Source organism: Gopherus evgoodei, chromosome 2 (assembly GCF_007399415.2).
Source record: "Gopherus evgoodei ecotype Sinaloan lineage chromosome 2, rGopEvg1_v1.p, whole genome shotgun sequence".
NCBI lineage: Eukaryota > Metazoa > Chordata > Testudines > Testudinidae > Gopherus > Gopherus evgoodei.
Genome location: NC_044323.1, coordinates 258,058,204 through 258,075,351, shown reverse-complemented (window position 1 = coordinate 258,075,351; position 17,148 = coordinate 258,058,204). Strand labels below are relative to the sequence as shown.

At 37.7% G+C, this 17,148-nt stretch overlaps 1 protein-coding gene across 5 annotated transcripts in view; it reads right to left on the bottom strand.

The window, feature by feature from the left end:
• VPS13B (vacuolar protein sorting 13 homolog B) overlaps positions 1–17,148 on the bottom strand; it is a 928,813-nt gene that overhangs the window by 30,842 nt on the left and 880,823 nt on the right. For all 5 annotated transcript variants that reach the window (XM_030553556.1, XM_030553553.1, XM_030553555.1 and 2 more), the window contains 6 exons: positions 14,726–14,927; positions 13,320–13,508; positions 12,785–12,931; positions 11,558–11,841; positions 8,268–8,395; positions 7,073–7,272 (listed from right to left, as the gene is read on the bottom strand). In XM_030553556.1, coding sequence (XP_030409416.1) covers positions 7,073–7,272; positions 8,268–8,395; positions 11,558–11,841; positions 12,785–12,931; positions 13,320–13,508; positions 14,726–14,927 — 1,150 coding nt within the window. The remainder of the gene's footprint in view (positions 1–7,072; positions 7,273–8,267; positions 8,396–11,557; positions 11,842–12,784; positions 12,932–13,319; positions 13,509–14,725; positions 14,928–17,148) is intronic.

Below are 17,148 nucleotides of genomic sequence, written 5' to 3'. Positions count from 1 at the left end.
AGCTCTAAAGTGAAAGCAAGTGCTGAAGGGAGTAACGCTGTGTTGGTGATTCTATAAGTGGTGCTCTTCGTTCTGAGTTCCTAACCAATGCCCAACCATTGTATCATGGTTCTGCTATCCAGTTATCTGAATGCAACACAGTGGTATCTGAACAGAGTATCTATGATAGAGGTGGTGTTTTTTTAAATGGGATGTAAAACTGAAGTCTTGACCATTTATAGACATAAAATCCTATGGCACATTTTGCAAGAATAGGAGTGCTAGCCGTGTATCACAGTCTAATTTTAATTCAGGAATCACTGTACATTCTACTAACCTAAAATTCCCCCATCCTTTCAGTTGGATACAGTATTCTTAGCCTCCTGTCCTAAACTCTTGTGTAGTGTTGTACACTTTTTTTTGGCAACATTTCCATTGCGATTGCATCTCCGTTTTGGGTGAAATTATTCCCAAGGACAGATTCTGGCCATTCTTCATGGCTGTGAAAGAGTGCAGGAAGAGAACAATAAAGACTCTTTACCAGTCCCTTGTGCACAAGTCCATGATTCCCTACAACTTGAAAAGGGTGGTGCTCGCCTCGACACACCAGCTGATGGACCTAAACTGGAGGGTGGGAGGGGGAGAAGACTGCATTCCTTTATAGAAGTGGCTTCTCCTCCTTTGCCCCTATTGACATTCTCTCCGCCCCTGTACTGCCTCTTAAGCACCCTTTGGCTTTAAAGTCCACAATCTAGCCCACAGTTTGTAACATTTATACAGCACTTCTGGATTCTCCTGGATGGTACTATGTATACATTTAAATCACTGTCATGGTATTTTCATCATTATTAGTTGCCCCTCGAGTAAGTTTAGGTCCCACAGTTACTGTAGTTATTTATACTGTAGCTATTGTGCCAAATCAGATCATACTGTTGGTCTATCTACTCCAGTATTGTGCCTCTAGCAGTAACCAATTCTTGTTATGTCTGAGGAAAGTACATAATCCTAGAATGTCCCTAGCTCACTGACTGTGAGGGATGGACTTCTTTTCAAGCCCCAGACATGATCAGTTTATGCCTGGAAGCATGAATATTAATTTCTTCTACCATTATCTTAGCTTACAAATGTTATTTATGATCATACAATTGTCAAATGCGTTAAATACCTTGCTAAATTATTTGTTTTAAAGATTTTATGAGGCAATGAATTCACAGGTTTACTGTATACTACATAAAAAGGATTGCCATTTAGCAGCTTTAAATGTACAGCCTTTCACTTTCAGCTAAGGTCCTCTTATTCTTGCATTATGGAATAGAAGAAACAGATGTGTCTGGTGAGTTTTCACTATACTTTCAGTATTCTATACGTCTCAATCAAGTGTCCTTTTAATTCCAATCTCAGCTGGCTCTGATAATGGATACTAGATGTGACTAATTCTTTTAGTAAATTAGTAAAGCACTTTCTTTCTAGAGGAATAGACTGTGCCTGTTTGTACTTTGTACTTGATTGGCCATAAAGAAAGGAAATGATCTGTGACCCTGTAAATCTCAAGAAACTTCAGGACCCAGACTTGGGTGGTACACAAAAGGAACATGCCTAGTTGCTGAATAGCATACTCAGCACTTATTTCAGGTACTAGTATTTTTCTAGTAGCAAGTGTTGTCTTTGAAGAGGACTGCAAGGCCTCTTGAAAGAAAAATCACTATTTGTACACCCTAGAATTTCAATATCTAGGCCACTGACACAATATGCAGATCACCTGCGAGTATACTTGCTTGATCCTATTTGTGAGACAGAGTTAAGTGATAATGGAAAGGTTCTAAGCATAGATAGTGGATGAGGTTTTCAGATTCCTTGCTGCTTTAAAATGAACCTTCCTAATGACACTGGAAGAGACAGACAAGAAGTCTTAATTAGAATGTTTTAAAAGTACCTGCCACTTAGAATTTCTGCATCTTTGCAGTGCAATAACTTTCCAGCTGGATTCAGGAAGTACCTACATGTCAAAAGTGGGACAAATGTTCTTCATATAACAGATTATTCGTGGGGATTGTAAATGAAACTGTTCAAGCTACTCTGCAGTTCACGTCCTTCAGATTAATAGCTGATGGAAATATCCTCCAGTAAAAACTTACTTCCTCTCAGTCTCCCACGTAAATTGCTTCTTTTCATCAGAGAATGCAGACTCCTTTCCTGATAATTTATATAGCATATCACTGAGGTATTATCTGTAAGAATTCTGAATGATTGTTCTTTCAAAACAGGATGTAAAGCAGGACTTTTTTGGGCTCCAAACAGAGATAGCAAGGGAGTTTGAATAAGATTCTCTCTCTCAGCTTTGGAGCATTCATATCTATAAAGGCTGTATGATGGAGGAAACAATCAATGTAACCCTCCAACTGGGACTTTGACACACTTTTAAAAAGTCTAAAACCTGATGCAACCAATCTTTTAAATGACTGTTGGAGGTCTAGCATGCTCTGGTGGGTCAAAGGAACAGTACTGCCAACCCAAAATGTTCAAAAATCTAGAGTCAGACCCACACAGAATAATGAAATGGGATTAAAAATCATGAGATTTCTAAAAGCATCATATATTTTTGGAATGCATTTTGTTTGCTTTCTGGATTTTGAACCTTTAGGGTTTGCTCTGGTCATGTTTTCATGCTTTTCCCCATAAACATGAGGTCTAGAAATGTATTTTTTTTAATGAAATCTGTGATTTTCACATAATCACTTGACCCTTAATAGGAACACCAAATATCACAAGATTCATGATAAAACTGTGAGATTTATGGCTTTTCTACATGTCAATTTAGAGTGCGGAAAGCCTGCGTGTGAATCTACAGCTGTGTGGGCACTGCTTCAATGCAGTGCAATTTCAGAGTGTGGCTTGCCATTCTACACTTTCAAGTAGTACAAGGGTGGCCAACCTGAGCCTCAGAAGGAGCCAGAATTTACTAATGTACATTGCCAAAGAGCCACAGTAATACGTCAGCAGGTCCCCATCAGCTCTCCCCCGGTCCCAGCGCCTCCTTCCCACCAGCAGCCCCGCCGATCAGCGCCTCCACGTCCCTCCCTATCAGCTGTTTCGTGGTGTCCAGGAGGCTCGGAGGAGGAGGAGTGAGGGCACTGCAGGCTCAGGGGAGGGGGTGGGAAGGGGTGGAGTGGGGTCAGGGCCTGTGGCAGAGTCAGGGGTTGAGCACACTGGAAAGTTGGCACCTGTAGCTTCAGCCCGGAATCAGTATCTATACAAGGAGCCGCATATTAACTTCTGAAGAGCCGCATGTGGCTCCGGAGCCACAGGTTGGCCACCCCTGAAGTAGTAGTAATGCCAAATTGCACTCCAGGACTTTCAGTGCACTGTAACAGTGTGCACATGGGACATTTCTGCATGGCAAGATCTTGAGCTGTAGATTCACACCCTGACTTGCCGTGCAGTACCTTGCTGTTCAGATAAGCCCTTAGGTATTCTGAAGGAATCACTGTAGCCCACAAAGCTAGTTTAAAGATATTTTATATCACACTAATACAAGAAACCTACAGGCCTACACCTAATATATTTACCTTAAGTATTTAGCTTAAGGCTTTGAAGCCTATGAACCTTAGCATAAGTGAGTTACCCAAAAGTGACTCTGAGTTATTGGGGAACAGGGAATATCATGCTTAGGAGATTTTTTTTGTACCAGGCAACCACAGGAATATGAACTAAGGTCAGCGTTGGATATTTTAGGATAGGAACATCTGAAAAAAGTACAAACACAAACTTGCCTTCGCAATGAATTGATGTATATGCTAAGTGGAGATCATTAATATATTAACCTATAGGATAAGGACACCTCAACATTATTATGGTGAGGAAGTCAGTTATGGATAAAGAAAGCTGGGCATCTACATGAATATTCATAGCCGTCACCAGGACCTATAATAGGCCCAGTCACCACGTAGGCCTTGAGATTGTGACCATCAGACTTGTATGGCATGCCATGGATGACTGCCTGTCTCTTACCACTAAGTTTCCACAAGAAGGGGTAAGTGTGTGTAAGGTATGGTGTGGGACAGCGCCTTAATTTTATATTACAGCTGCATTCTCATTTGGTTTGGAACATTTGTGTTTTTATTAATTATACTAATACAAGTATTTAAAGCTTTTCCCTCAATGTGAATGTTGTCATTGTGTAAGTTTGGGGTTCCCAACCAGACACTAAACTTAATTCTGATGTGCCTGATTCAGGTACTAGAACGTTTCAAATCTAGAGGTTCAATCACTGATTAAATGGAAGTCCTTAACAATCAATGTAAGCAATAACCAATAATCAATAACCACTCAGTGAATTAGGCAACACCACCAAGGTACAAACTATCATTGGACCAAACAACCAACAAATATCTTTGCATATAATGTAAAGTATATGCAGACTTGTGCTAGTTGCTGTTATGTCTGAAACTTAAATGATCACATAATTTAAGAACATACCTGCAACAACATCTAGTATTTTCCTATAGAGAGACAGAATTAAGATCGCTGCAGCCATCTCTTTCTTTTAAGGCAGATCATTAAGGTGGAGTAGTAACAGTATGCACACAAAATACCAACATAGTACATAAACAATTGCAAAGTGTAACCTTGGATTGATTTTTTTTTAAATTCTGCTTACTCAAGTAACACTTCATCATTGAGCAAAGAAAGTTTTGTTATTAGCCTCAATGCCCTGGGTTCAGAAAGTCCAAGAAATTGAGATATTTTGTACGAGTAAGTCAAAGGGATTTTTAAAGCTTAAGTTAAACAAGCTGAGGGTCTGAAGTATCAGAATTTTTAATTGGAGAGAATTCCTCCACTAGGATAAGATCCTCAAATGCTTTCAAAGCATTTAATTCCTTCTTTCAGCCTGATTTCTATAAAGAACACTGGATTGGCATAATATCAATGACTAGAATTTGAAACCTTACATTGCCTGACTGGCTTGCTGAACTCAACTGAACTACTTGCTAATTAACATACTAGTTAATAATCAGGAACATTTTGTGAGTGGTCCCAAAGGAAAACATCTGAAATTGCTATGTTTTTTTAAGTTGCAAAGCTGTTTGTGTTGATTTCGTGTATGCTAATTACTTTAAAGATGGACAAATTTCTGTTAAAAAACCAACCAACCAACCAACCAAACAAAACCCCTCACTATCCCAGGCAAGGAAGTTTTCATTTACCTCAAAACAGGAGAAAAACCAATTGAAGAATAAAATAACTCCCCTTTCGTATAAACATAAACTTCATTCCCATGGAGAAACAGAGGGAGAATGACAATGATGGGTCCTGTGGGATTTGGAGGGATAAGGAAGCTGGAATAGTGAAGTTACTAAATGAGAGAAATTTACTCTGTTGGATCTTGCATATATTTGCTTCATGAGGCCAGAGTTCCTCAAGATTGATGTGTCTAGACCAAGTAATTTTCACAACAAGGCATCTGGGAGTATGAAAAAGGAGCGACATAATTTAAAACTGGAAAATTTGTATTATTTGTCATAAAAATAGCCATGCATGAATAACAGAATCATAGAAATGTAGGACTGGAATGTCCCTCAAGAGGTCATCTAATGAATTCATTCCCCCATAGTGACACAGGACCAAATAAACCTAGACCATCCCTGATAGGTATTTATTTAACATGTTCTTTAAAATTTCCAATGACAGGGATTCCACAACCTTCTTTGATAACTTTTTCCAGTTCTTAAGTCAGAAAGCTTTCCCTAATATCTAACCTATATTTCCTTTGCTGCAGATAAAGCTCATTCTCTTGTCCTACCTTATGTGGACCTGGAGAACAACTGATCATTGTCCTCTTTATAACAGCCCTTAACATATTTGAAGACTTGCCATCTCAGTTTTCTCTTCTCTAGACTAAACATGCCCAGTTTTTAAACCGTTCCTCAAAGGTCAGATTTTCTAAACCTTTTATTATTTTTGTTGCTCTCCTCGAGACTCTCTCTAGTTTGTCCAGATCTTTGTTAAAATGAGGCACTCAAACCCGGACACAGTACTCCAGCTGAGGCCCTGACAGTGCCAAGTGGACTAATCATATACCTCATCTTACATACAACACTTCTGTTAATACACCCCAGATGGATATTGGCTTTTTTCACAACTTCATCGTATTGTTGGTTCATGTTCAATTTGTGATCCACTATAACACCCAGATCCTTTCTGCAGTACTACTGCCTATCCAGTTACTCCCCATTTTGTATTTGTACATTTGATTTTTTCTTTCTAAATGCAGTAGTTTGCACTGGTCTTTACTGAATTTCATCTTGTTGACTTCAGACCAATTCTCCAATTTGTCAAGGTAATTTTTAATTCTAATACTATTTTTCAAAGTTCTTGCAAGCCCTCCCAGCTTGCTGTCATGCACAAATTTTATAAGCATAATCTCCACTCCATTATCAAAGTCACTAATGAAAATGTTGAAAAGTACTAGACCCAGGACAGACCCCAACAGGATTCCACTAGATACATCCTTCCAATTTGACAGCAAACCAGTGATAAATTCTCTCTGAGTGTGGTTATTCAACTGATGTACATCCACCTTTTACTAATTTCATATTGTCCATATTTCCTTAGTTTGCTTATGAGAAGGTAAACAATAATCAGAAAAGCATAGAAATGTAAGACTGGAAGGGCCCTCGATAGGCCATCTAATCCAGTCCCCTGAACTGAGGCAGGATCTAAAATTTCAACAGATACACGGTTGGAGGGAGCTCCTAGGACTTAAACAGAAAACACAACTACCAGGGCCATGCACCAAAAAGGTAATTACATGTTTATCATGTAGTTTGATTATGGGCAGATGCAGAATATAGTTCTACCATTGTAAATTTCAAAAGCAAAATGACTGTACTCATCTGGGCAGTGTTCTGTGCAAAACTCCTAGAAATATTGATCTTTCAAGGTCTGACATGATGGAAAAAAATACATTTCCCTGTGAATTTGCCTTTGCATGTGGAGATGCCTACTTACTACTGTGCACCTAGTTTAGGCCATTTATCGCATATTTGAAAGACATTTACCTTCTAAGCTGAGAAATATTTTTTTAATGATTTACCTGTGTTCCTTGATTATTAATGTCCACAAAATCACTCCATTCATTTGTTAGTTCATCTGTTGATATCACTTTCAGAAGAATGCTGGGCAGCAGGTCCTTGGTTTTGCAATCTGGGTAGCCGGAGACTTGATGATAAAGCTCATGATGAATAGAACATTCAGCTGGAATTTTCTTGCAATAAACTTCAAACTTTGGTGTGTCTGAAATTTTACAAAATGTCTAGATTAGGCTCTCCGCCTGTTCGTTCTTACAGCAGAACCCAAACCCACATGTTTATACATAGAAGAGATTTCTCTACTACAAAGAAAGCTCACCTTTGTCTTTTATGTTTGGTTTTTGTTTTTAAACATTTTTTCTCCAGCAACTTTTGTTTTTCAGTACAATAATTTGTCATAGCTAGAGCTGACTGAAAATTATTCAACACATTTTTTTGGTCACAATTTGTCAATTGGTCAAAATCCAAATGTTCTGTGGGGATATGTCAATTTCAATAAATTCCATTGAAACCTGCCCAGTTTCCTGCCAGTCTACCCACCCGGCTCATCAGATGGACTACTGAGGAACCTGAGCTTCCATGCTCCTGGCTCCTCTGAAGCTGGATGCCTTGGCTACCAAGCTTGCAGCTCCTTGGCAGCTCAGATGCCTGACTTCTTGACTGCTCAGGCTCCCAAGGCTTGTAGGCTCCCCGGCTCCCGGACAGCCTGCCAGGTGGACTGCCCCAAAGCTGGGACTCCCTGTAAAGCAGGGCAGAGAATGGTAATTCCGTTTTGTGGAGAATTTCAAATTTTAGGTTCTCATTCTGAATCGAAATGAACCAGTAGTTTGCTATCACTAAGGCTCAATTTTTTAAAGGCATTTAGGTGTTGCAGCACACAGCATTGCAATGCCTATCTGATTTAGAAGCCTATGTCTCATTCCAATGGGAATTAGGCTCCCAAGCACCTGATTGTTCTGAAAATGAGATGGAAGCTCCTAAATCAGGTAGGCATTGCAATGCTGAGTACCACAATGCTTAGATAGCTTTAAAAATCTGGGCATCGATCCTCAGCAAAATGGAATTACCATTCTCCACTCAGTGATGGTCATAACTATAGCACCTACAGACTTAAAACTAACAGTAGAGATAAAGAGTATAATAATTTTATTATGACAATGCTTTGTTTCTGATTACTATGTTGTAACATAAATTCCATACCTTTGATGTTCTCCTTTATAAGCAATGAGACAGAACACCTGTTATGGATAATTATGCGAGGACTAGGGTCTTCCTTAAGAGTTAAGTATGTCACCCCAAGATGCTCTTGATAAGTTAGTGCTATGGCTCTACAACAGAAAAAGATTATATGTGTGATTATAAAATTCTTTGGATGAATTTCAAATTTACTATTATTAACACCCCCTTTGTAAGATTTTTCATTCTTAGGCCCAATTCTGCAGACACTTATGCAGGGATCAGCTCTGGGTCTGGTTCTGTTCAATATCTTCATCAATGATTTAGGTAATGGCATAAAGACTACACTTATAAAGTTTTTGGCCGATAATAAGATGGGAGGGGTTGCAAGTGCTTTGGAGAATGGGATTATAATTCAAAATGATCTGGACAAATTGGAGAAATGGTCTGAAGTAAATAGGATGAAATTCAATAAGGACAAATGCGAAGTACTCCACTTAGGAGGGAACAATCAGTTGCACACATACAAAATAGAAAATGACAGTCTAGGAAGCATTACTGTGAAAAGGGATCTGGGGGTCATAGTGGACCACAAGCTAAATATGAGTCAACAGTGTAACACTGTTGCAAAAAAAGCGAACATCATTCTGGGATGTATTAGCAGGAGTGTTGTAAGCAAGACACAAGAAGTAATTCTTCTGCTCTATTCTACGCTGATTAGGCCTCAACTGGAGTATTGTGTCTAGTTCTGGGTGCCACATTTCAGGAAAGATGCGGACAAATTGGAGAAAGTCCAGAGAAGAGCAACAAAAACAATTAAAGGTCTAGAAAACATGACTTATGAGGGAAGATTGAAAAAATTGGATTTGTTTAGTCTGGAGAAGAGAAGACCAAGAGGGGCTATGATAACAGTTTTCAAGTACATAAAAGGTTGTTACAAGGAGAAGGGAGAAGAATTGTTCTTATCCTCTGAGGATAGGACAAGAAGCAATGGGCTTAAATTGCAGCAAGGGAGGTTTAGGTTGGACATTAGGAAAAACTTCCTAACTGTCAGGGTGGTTAAGCATTGGAATAAATTGCCCAGGGAGGTTGTGGAATCTCCATCATTGGAGATTTTTAAGAGCAGGTTAGACAAACACCTGTCAGGAAAGGTCTAAATAATACTTAGTCCTGCCATGAGTGCAGGGGACTGGAATAGATGACCTCTCGAGGTCTCTTTCAGTCCTACGATTAAGCATGTGAGAAGTCCTACTGACAATACATTTTAAAAGAAAGGCAAGAGAAAAATAGGACAACATTAGAGGATAAACTGACTTTAATGGACTACTCCTATGTTCAAAATTAAGTACCTGCATGCTTGCAGGGACACAGCCTTAAACTGCAGACTTATAGGAACTGAAAACAATGAGAATTTCAGGGCTAAATTTTGAAAATTGACTTCTGAAACAGCACAGGAAAATTTGCACATACATGTAAATGCTATTTTTAAAAAAATGTTTTGTACATGTAAATATTTGAAAAACACACCACCACAATACTTTGCAGTAATGATCCATAACAATATCAGTATTTTAAATTCTAGCATTTTGGATCACTACTGCTGCCATTTAAAAAAGAAAATCAATTAATTGTGGATCATCATTAGTGAATAAAAGGTATTGTTTCCTGATTTGCACATACAACTGCTTGCTTGAATGTGCAATTTTAATGGCCACTTCTGAAAATCTGCTTCTTTAAAGTGATTTTTATGAAATAACAGGTCTAAAATATGACTATGTCAGTTTTTGAAAGGGAGTGGTATGGCTCCTTTGTCCTCATCAAAACTCTGAGGAACTCACATTATTCTTCCTCACTCTTAGGAACCCTATTTTTGCTAGCATCATTCCACCTGAAGTCTGCATGGGTATCTCTGGAATCCACCAATATCACTTCTAAATTATCTAGAAGAATTGCTGTTGAGTAATTGAATGATATGAGGTATTCCCACCTTACTCCATATAGACTGAGAATGTTGCCTCCAAAACCCCTACCACCTCTGCTGGACAAGTGAAAGAAAGACTATATGACTCACTCACAGTGATGTGGCATCACTGATTTTAGTGAATTTATTTCAAATTTACACCTGCATAAGTGAGAGCAGAATCAGACCTCAGGTCTCGAAATGAAAGTCAGGTCTCCTATATGGCAAGAGTTTTATTTTTTACTTGCTGGAGGCATTTCTTGTTTCGAAAGGAGAATACATATTTGGATATAGCAAGCTTTAAAACTTGGAGATCTTTTCTAGCTACATTCTCAAAACAGTTTATCCCCAATGTTGCTTTTCCTGCTCTTCTCTCTTACTCTTCTTATAAAATGTTATTGTGCACTTTTACATAGCTTTCAAAAATACTTCCCCAAATTGCTAGATTAAAAATTAAAATGGTTAAACAAATTAAAAATTACATGGTTAAAATATAGTGGATCACAAAATCTCTGAACAAAGAAAACATCTTCTCAAGTTCTCTCTTAGGATTTCTAGAAATATTTGGAGAGAGAAAAAGTACAAAAAATGTTTCCAATTCTACTTCATTATTTATTTTTCAGCATGTTTCTCAAAGGGCTACTATAAAGTTAAAAATCATGTATTAAAAATAAAAAAACAATTTTTCTTTCCTGTGCTACTAACAACTTAGATTACTAAAACTGAAATGATTTTTAAACCAATTATATTTTTCACCATTTATTCCATTTGCTTACTTTTTGCATTTTATTCAACCTGGACAATAAAATCCCTCTCAGTCAGTTTCATTTCCTGGCTCTTAATGTCGCAATATTTGGGTTTCAAACACTACACAGAATTGTTTAAATCCAAACTAAAAATTGTTTTCATTGACAGAAGATAATTCTGAAAGCATTTCTATAATATTTGGTTTTGTTAACTCTTTTAAAAACAAAACCTATAGTTTGGAATTATATTACTTAATATTGTACCTCCAACTCTTAATTTGTATTATTTCATGCAAATTTTCAAAAATGCTGAAAAGACTTCTTTTCATTCTCTCTTATTCTGTATAGTATTATACATCTTAAAGGAGGAGCCATGTAAATAGTAAAATAGTACAAGTTGTACATGATCATAACATTCAACCATTTATTAAAAGTGTCTAAAACATCAAACATTAACAGTTTTTTTAAATTAAAGTGAGATCCGACTTTACATATGGTGGACATATGTTGTTATTTTAACTTTTCTATTAATCTCTTATGCTTTGTTTCTAGATAAAGCTTTATACTGACAGTCAAAGAAGAAGGTCATTCACATTTATTCAATTTACCTGGTACAAAATCCACTTTCATTACAAACTCCAATGGGTACTGACACACTCTGTCTAGGAAACTCCGGTCTAATCACAGCTGGCAGGCTCCAGCACCGTGAGCTGTCAGCACACACAACTGGACTGAAACTTAGCAATATGTGCTTTTGAAAAAGGGACACTTCTGAAGTTGACTGACTGATGTCCGACATCAGGTCCCAGCATGGAACAGAGCTCAATTTTTCAGTAGGTGGCTCCCCAGCTGGGCAGATGCTGAATGCGGTACTGTCTGGTATATGTAAATACTGGAAAGAAAAAGAAGATAATGCAAAGACAATGTTGGGTCATAACAAAAGTCCATTGATATTTAACTTTTACTGTGAACAGTTATAACTGCCCAATTAGAAAACTGTAACTAAAAGTTCAACATCAATGGGGCTGCAGGATTCCACAGATATTCAGACATATTCTGACCCATTACACCCAGGCTATCAAATTTAAGTCAGTGAGTTAAATTCGGTTCTGCCTGGTATGTGAGAGCAGAGGGTGGGCATGGAGTGCCCCTCCCCAGTGTTAAATTAATAAAGTTGCAGCCTGCCCCTTAAATACCTCCCATATGTCTGTTGTTCATTTACCTGCATGCCCTAATCAATACATAAATGACTGATTAAAAATATATTTGTGCCTGCATGCATTCTGCTTACTGTACGCTTCTTTCCTAAATATACAGTGCTGTCACAGAAAACTTAAATTAATGAATGAATATTTCATTCCTTGAAATACATAAACTTGTGGAATATCTGCAGATCCATGGCTTATGATCAGGTACTGGAGTCATCTAAAAAGGGTACCTCAAATATTTCATCCTGCAAAGCAGATGTACTTCTTCTACATGTGAACTTAGTACAAATTCTCAGAAGTACTTCAACAGCTATTATGGATTATACTGCCTATATTACAGCAATGGTCTTTATTCTCTGAACAGATGGAAACCAGGCAGAACTAATCCTGCAATGTGTAGGGATCTGCCACTTTGCACAGATATCTATCACAGTTAATTACCGTAGCAGAATTTACCGTAGCTTCCCCGTTTTTAATTAAAACAATATGAAATTACTTATCTTTATTAACTCTTAACTTTTTACTTTTTTCTGTTCAATTTTTGCAAGGCAAATTTGAGACTTTAAACAAATATCAATGCCTACCTATTGCAGAAGCCAAAGAAAAATAATATCCAAAATACTGTACCTCCTCTCCTGACCGAGGCCTTGAAACAGACAGCTGTGGTATACAATAGATATGGTATGATGTATTGTTGATTACTGTTGTCTTATCTTCAATCTGTAGAATTTGAATACCATGCTGAACCATAGAGGAAATGCAGAACTGACACAACTGCAGGATAATTTAAAAGAATATGTTAACCAGTAAGAAAACAATATTTTAGGCTGGAGACCCTGTCTTAATTCCTCTACATTATAACCTGATGTGCATCAAATTTCTAAGCAGAATTCTTGTTAGCTGCATCAGTCAACATTTTTCAGCTAAGACTGAGAATCCATAATTTTAATTTGTTTAAAGTGATGTTGTGCATTTTATAGATGATCTAAGTTTTTTAATTACATTTGATCCTTTATTTATCTTTGCATTGTGCTTTTGAATCTATTACCATATTTTTGAGCAAAGTTTGTGCATTGTTATGTATTTGACAGCTTTCATCTGCTGTTTGATTATTCTCTGTTTGAAATGATAAAGTTATAAATTGTCACAATGTCTTCCTAACCTTTTTATGACCTGGGAAAGCACCAAGTTTTATTTCAGCTTCAACAAACCCTTCTTCATCCAGTGTTACCATTTCCCCATTGTCTGCATCCTTCCATTTTGGAGATGTTATGTTATGAACTAGTTTGATTGCCACTGATTTGTGCACAGTATTTGTGTTTGCCCAGTATATTCCAATTTGAAAAGCTTCCTGTAAATGGAAAATAACCATATTTAGAACTTTCTGCTAACTTTTACACTCATACTACAATTAACAGTAATTGTCAAGTATGCATATACCTACAACCAACTTCCTTTATTGTTTTTGTGCAGACCTATATTTCCCCCCTTTAATTCTCTCTATACAGTATACATTTTATAAGGGACATGGTACTGTATAAATATCTTAAAAATGATTGGCAAAATTTAGTGGCAAATACAAGGTGGTGTAGCTAGTCAATCAAAGCAATATATCTGGAAAACACGTATATGCCACAAAGTTGTACAACTTGCAGTGATGAGGCACTAGTAGACATGCAAATTAAGCTTAATTCTGCTTAAACTCAGATAACAGGTTGGGAGTTGTGATAAGAAAAGTGTATGGGTGGCCAAAAAGAAGGCCTTTCAAAGGGAAAATCCAACTAAATCTATTTTGTGATCCAAATTCAAGTTGGAGGATGTATACTTGAGCAGTCCTCCTATCTCCCCCATTTGAAATCCATCTTTATCACAACAGACACCATCAACATTCTTGGAAGCACATAAACTACATACACAGCACAAGTCATGAAAAAAATTACTCGCAAGACAAACATTCTTCCCAGGCCATCAGCTGCGCCACCTAAGCAAATGTATATCCATAAGGGACAAAGCAGCCTTTGCACCCGGCATTGTGCAATTAGGAAGGTAGCTGTGCAGCTGGCTACTGGGACAGTGGGAAGATAGCAGTGACATCTTCCATTGTGGTCAACACCCACCACTGGTTACCTGGATGGCAGAGCCAGATTCTCCCAAGTATTGATGACACATAAAAGGATCAAGTAGGCACTACAGATACCCAGAAGGAAACAGTGAAGAATGCAATCTGTCTGTGCATAGGTTAGGGGAGTAGCTCACCTAGCATGCAAGATCTGCTCTATACTCCCAAAGCAGATTTTTTTCATGGGCATCTGTGAGCCATATTGCGCAGCAACCTTAACTTGTCAATCACTGTATTGCACCATATCCTGCCAAAGTGCCTTGGACTACATCTGTTTATTTTGTCCAATCAGCATGGCAGATTCCAGCTCATATTTATACCCGGATCATAACCATATTACTGGTACACATATGGACTAGAATGCAGCAAGAACATGTGGACCATGTGGATTGAAATAAGGTTTGAATGTTTAGAAAACTTGTGCATGTTAACTTGAACAGTATGTCTACCTGGAAATTTGGAGGTATAATTGTTTTCCCGGCAGGTATCTGCAGAACTATTTTCTCTCCTTCAAATAGCCAGAGATCCCATTTGGACTGATTGTTAAGCAGAGCCCAGGGCAGGAGTTCTATCAGCAGAGTTTTAACACAGGGCTTCCAGACTGACAACTTCACCCGCATTGGGCTATCCCACTGAGTGAGCTGTTCATTACTGTTCCAAATAACATATCAAAAGAAAAATAAAATAAAATTATTAATTCAATGTTAAAATTGCATTTAATCATTCTAGCTACTCAGAAATTATTTTACAATACTTCATCATGACCTATCACTCTGAAATGCGTAGAGGTACTGTCGGGAACAAGCTGGCCCTAACTGTAGGTTGTAAAAGCAGGAATTTGTTAAAGGGACAATCAATCTGAAATCTGCTCAATTAAAAAAAAAAACATTAAAAATAGTATCCCGACTACACCTGCTCTGACTACTTCCTGCCAATTTTAGTGGCTGTAAAATCACATTTGCATAAACAACAGTCTCTGCTGGTCACAGTAGAGGTGTTGGAACCACAAAAAATGATTGAGACACCTCAATTCTGGGGGCAAACAAGGCTGATTTGGCCCCTGCAGTGTAGTTTTGAGCAGTTTCTGAGCTGATCTACATTATTTAAACTCTGTTGTTAGTTTAAAAAATCAGTACAGATGTCATATATGGTATTCAAACATAGGTAAATATATGTTTGAATATCACCTATGACTTAAACTAGATATAGTCCTTACAACTTGGTTTCACAAATCTGGCTATACATACACAAAAAAAGGAAAGTGATCCTCACTAACTTTCTCTAGTAAATAAAGTACTGTAAAGACAGCTGCTTCTATGTTTTTGTTACTTCCAAATGAGTAGCTTAACAGTAAAGATTCAAAGATTCAAAGCTGGACAAAACTCTAGATAGTTATAACAGAAATCAGAACAGATTAAAAATGAGGTTTTAGGATAACTGCATTACCACTGAAAAACCCTACAAGCCATAGGCAACAATTTTTAGATGACTAAGATTTGTTCTTAGCGAACTGAGGGCTCTTGTTATGAAGTGATGTATTCAATCAGGCCCTGATCCTACAAGGAACACGAGCAGTTATTAACTTTAAGCATGTGATTAGTCCTATGGATTTCAAAGAGACTGTTTAAGTCCTTAAAGTTAAGTATGTAAGTTTTTTGCAGGATCAGGGCCTAAGCCACGTATCAGCTGTGGTTATTGTGTAGGACAAGTCACATAACTACATTTCAGTGTTCTGACTGTTAGATTATTTACATTTTTTTGTTGTTATACTACCAGTCCCTCCTCAGTATCAAGTGAAGAATAGTTATTCTAGGCGCATAATAACTGAAATAAAATTTTCTCTGCATGCACAACCACAGGAAGAAGGAAATTAAATAAAGGAAATTAGTAAAATGATCCACTGGCTAAATACCACTTGCATTTGAGGAAAGCTAGACTAATGAACAAATTGCCTTTCTAGTCATAAATCCACATGTGTCAGTTGTGCTGTTTGCTCACTGGTTGGTTAGCTCAAAAAAATCCCAAAGCTACTTTTGCTAACTACTCTGTGTGATGGTACCTCCTATAAGGCTTTATGGAAATATGCTTAGAATGTGTTTTATGCTACATATGCCATGTAACATATCTTCATAAAGGTTATGATCTACTGAATCTACTGAATGTATTAATCCTATTTGTATGCATGTATCACTTTTTTATTCGAAGTTATGAATGTTGGCTGTGTACTGGCTTGATTTCTAAATAACCTTAGTAGAGCATTTGGTCAGTTCCTGGAGAAAGGAACGTTGGAGTTAAGTACCTAATCAAGAAACACTTAAAGGACAATGGATCTTGGAATGCTCCAATCCACATGAGAAGTTTACTTGAGGACGTTCAAGGTAGCATGTAAATAATGGATGCTACCTTTAAAAACTGTGAGTCATGCATGGATGTGTGACTTGCCCAGATGACTCCTAAACTCCATCTTGGAGCTGGACTTTGCTTAGGAGTGAGGAGGGGGGTCTCCACCCACAAGAGAAAGTCTGTTTAAACCCCTGGGAGACCCCTCCATTTTGTCTTCAGCTGGCTAAAGAGAGAGCATCTCCACCCCCCAGGATACTTGGAAGAAACTGGAACAAAGAGCAGCAACTGCAAGGGGAGTGAGTGATTGCTGGACCCAGGCTAAAAGGAGATTAGCCTGTAAAAGGGAGCATTCTGGAACTGGTGAGGCTCTTATCTGTAGTCAGTTTGATTAGACATAGATTTGAGCATTTTATTTTATTTTGCTTGGTGACTTACTTTGTTCTGTCTGTTACTACTTGGAACCACTTAAATCCTACTTTCTGTATTTAATAAAATCACTTTTTACTTATTAATTAACTCAGAGTATGTA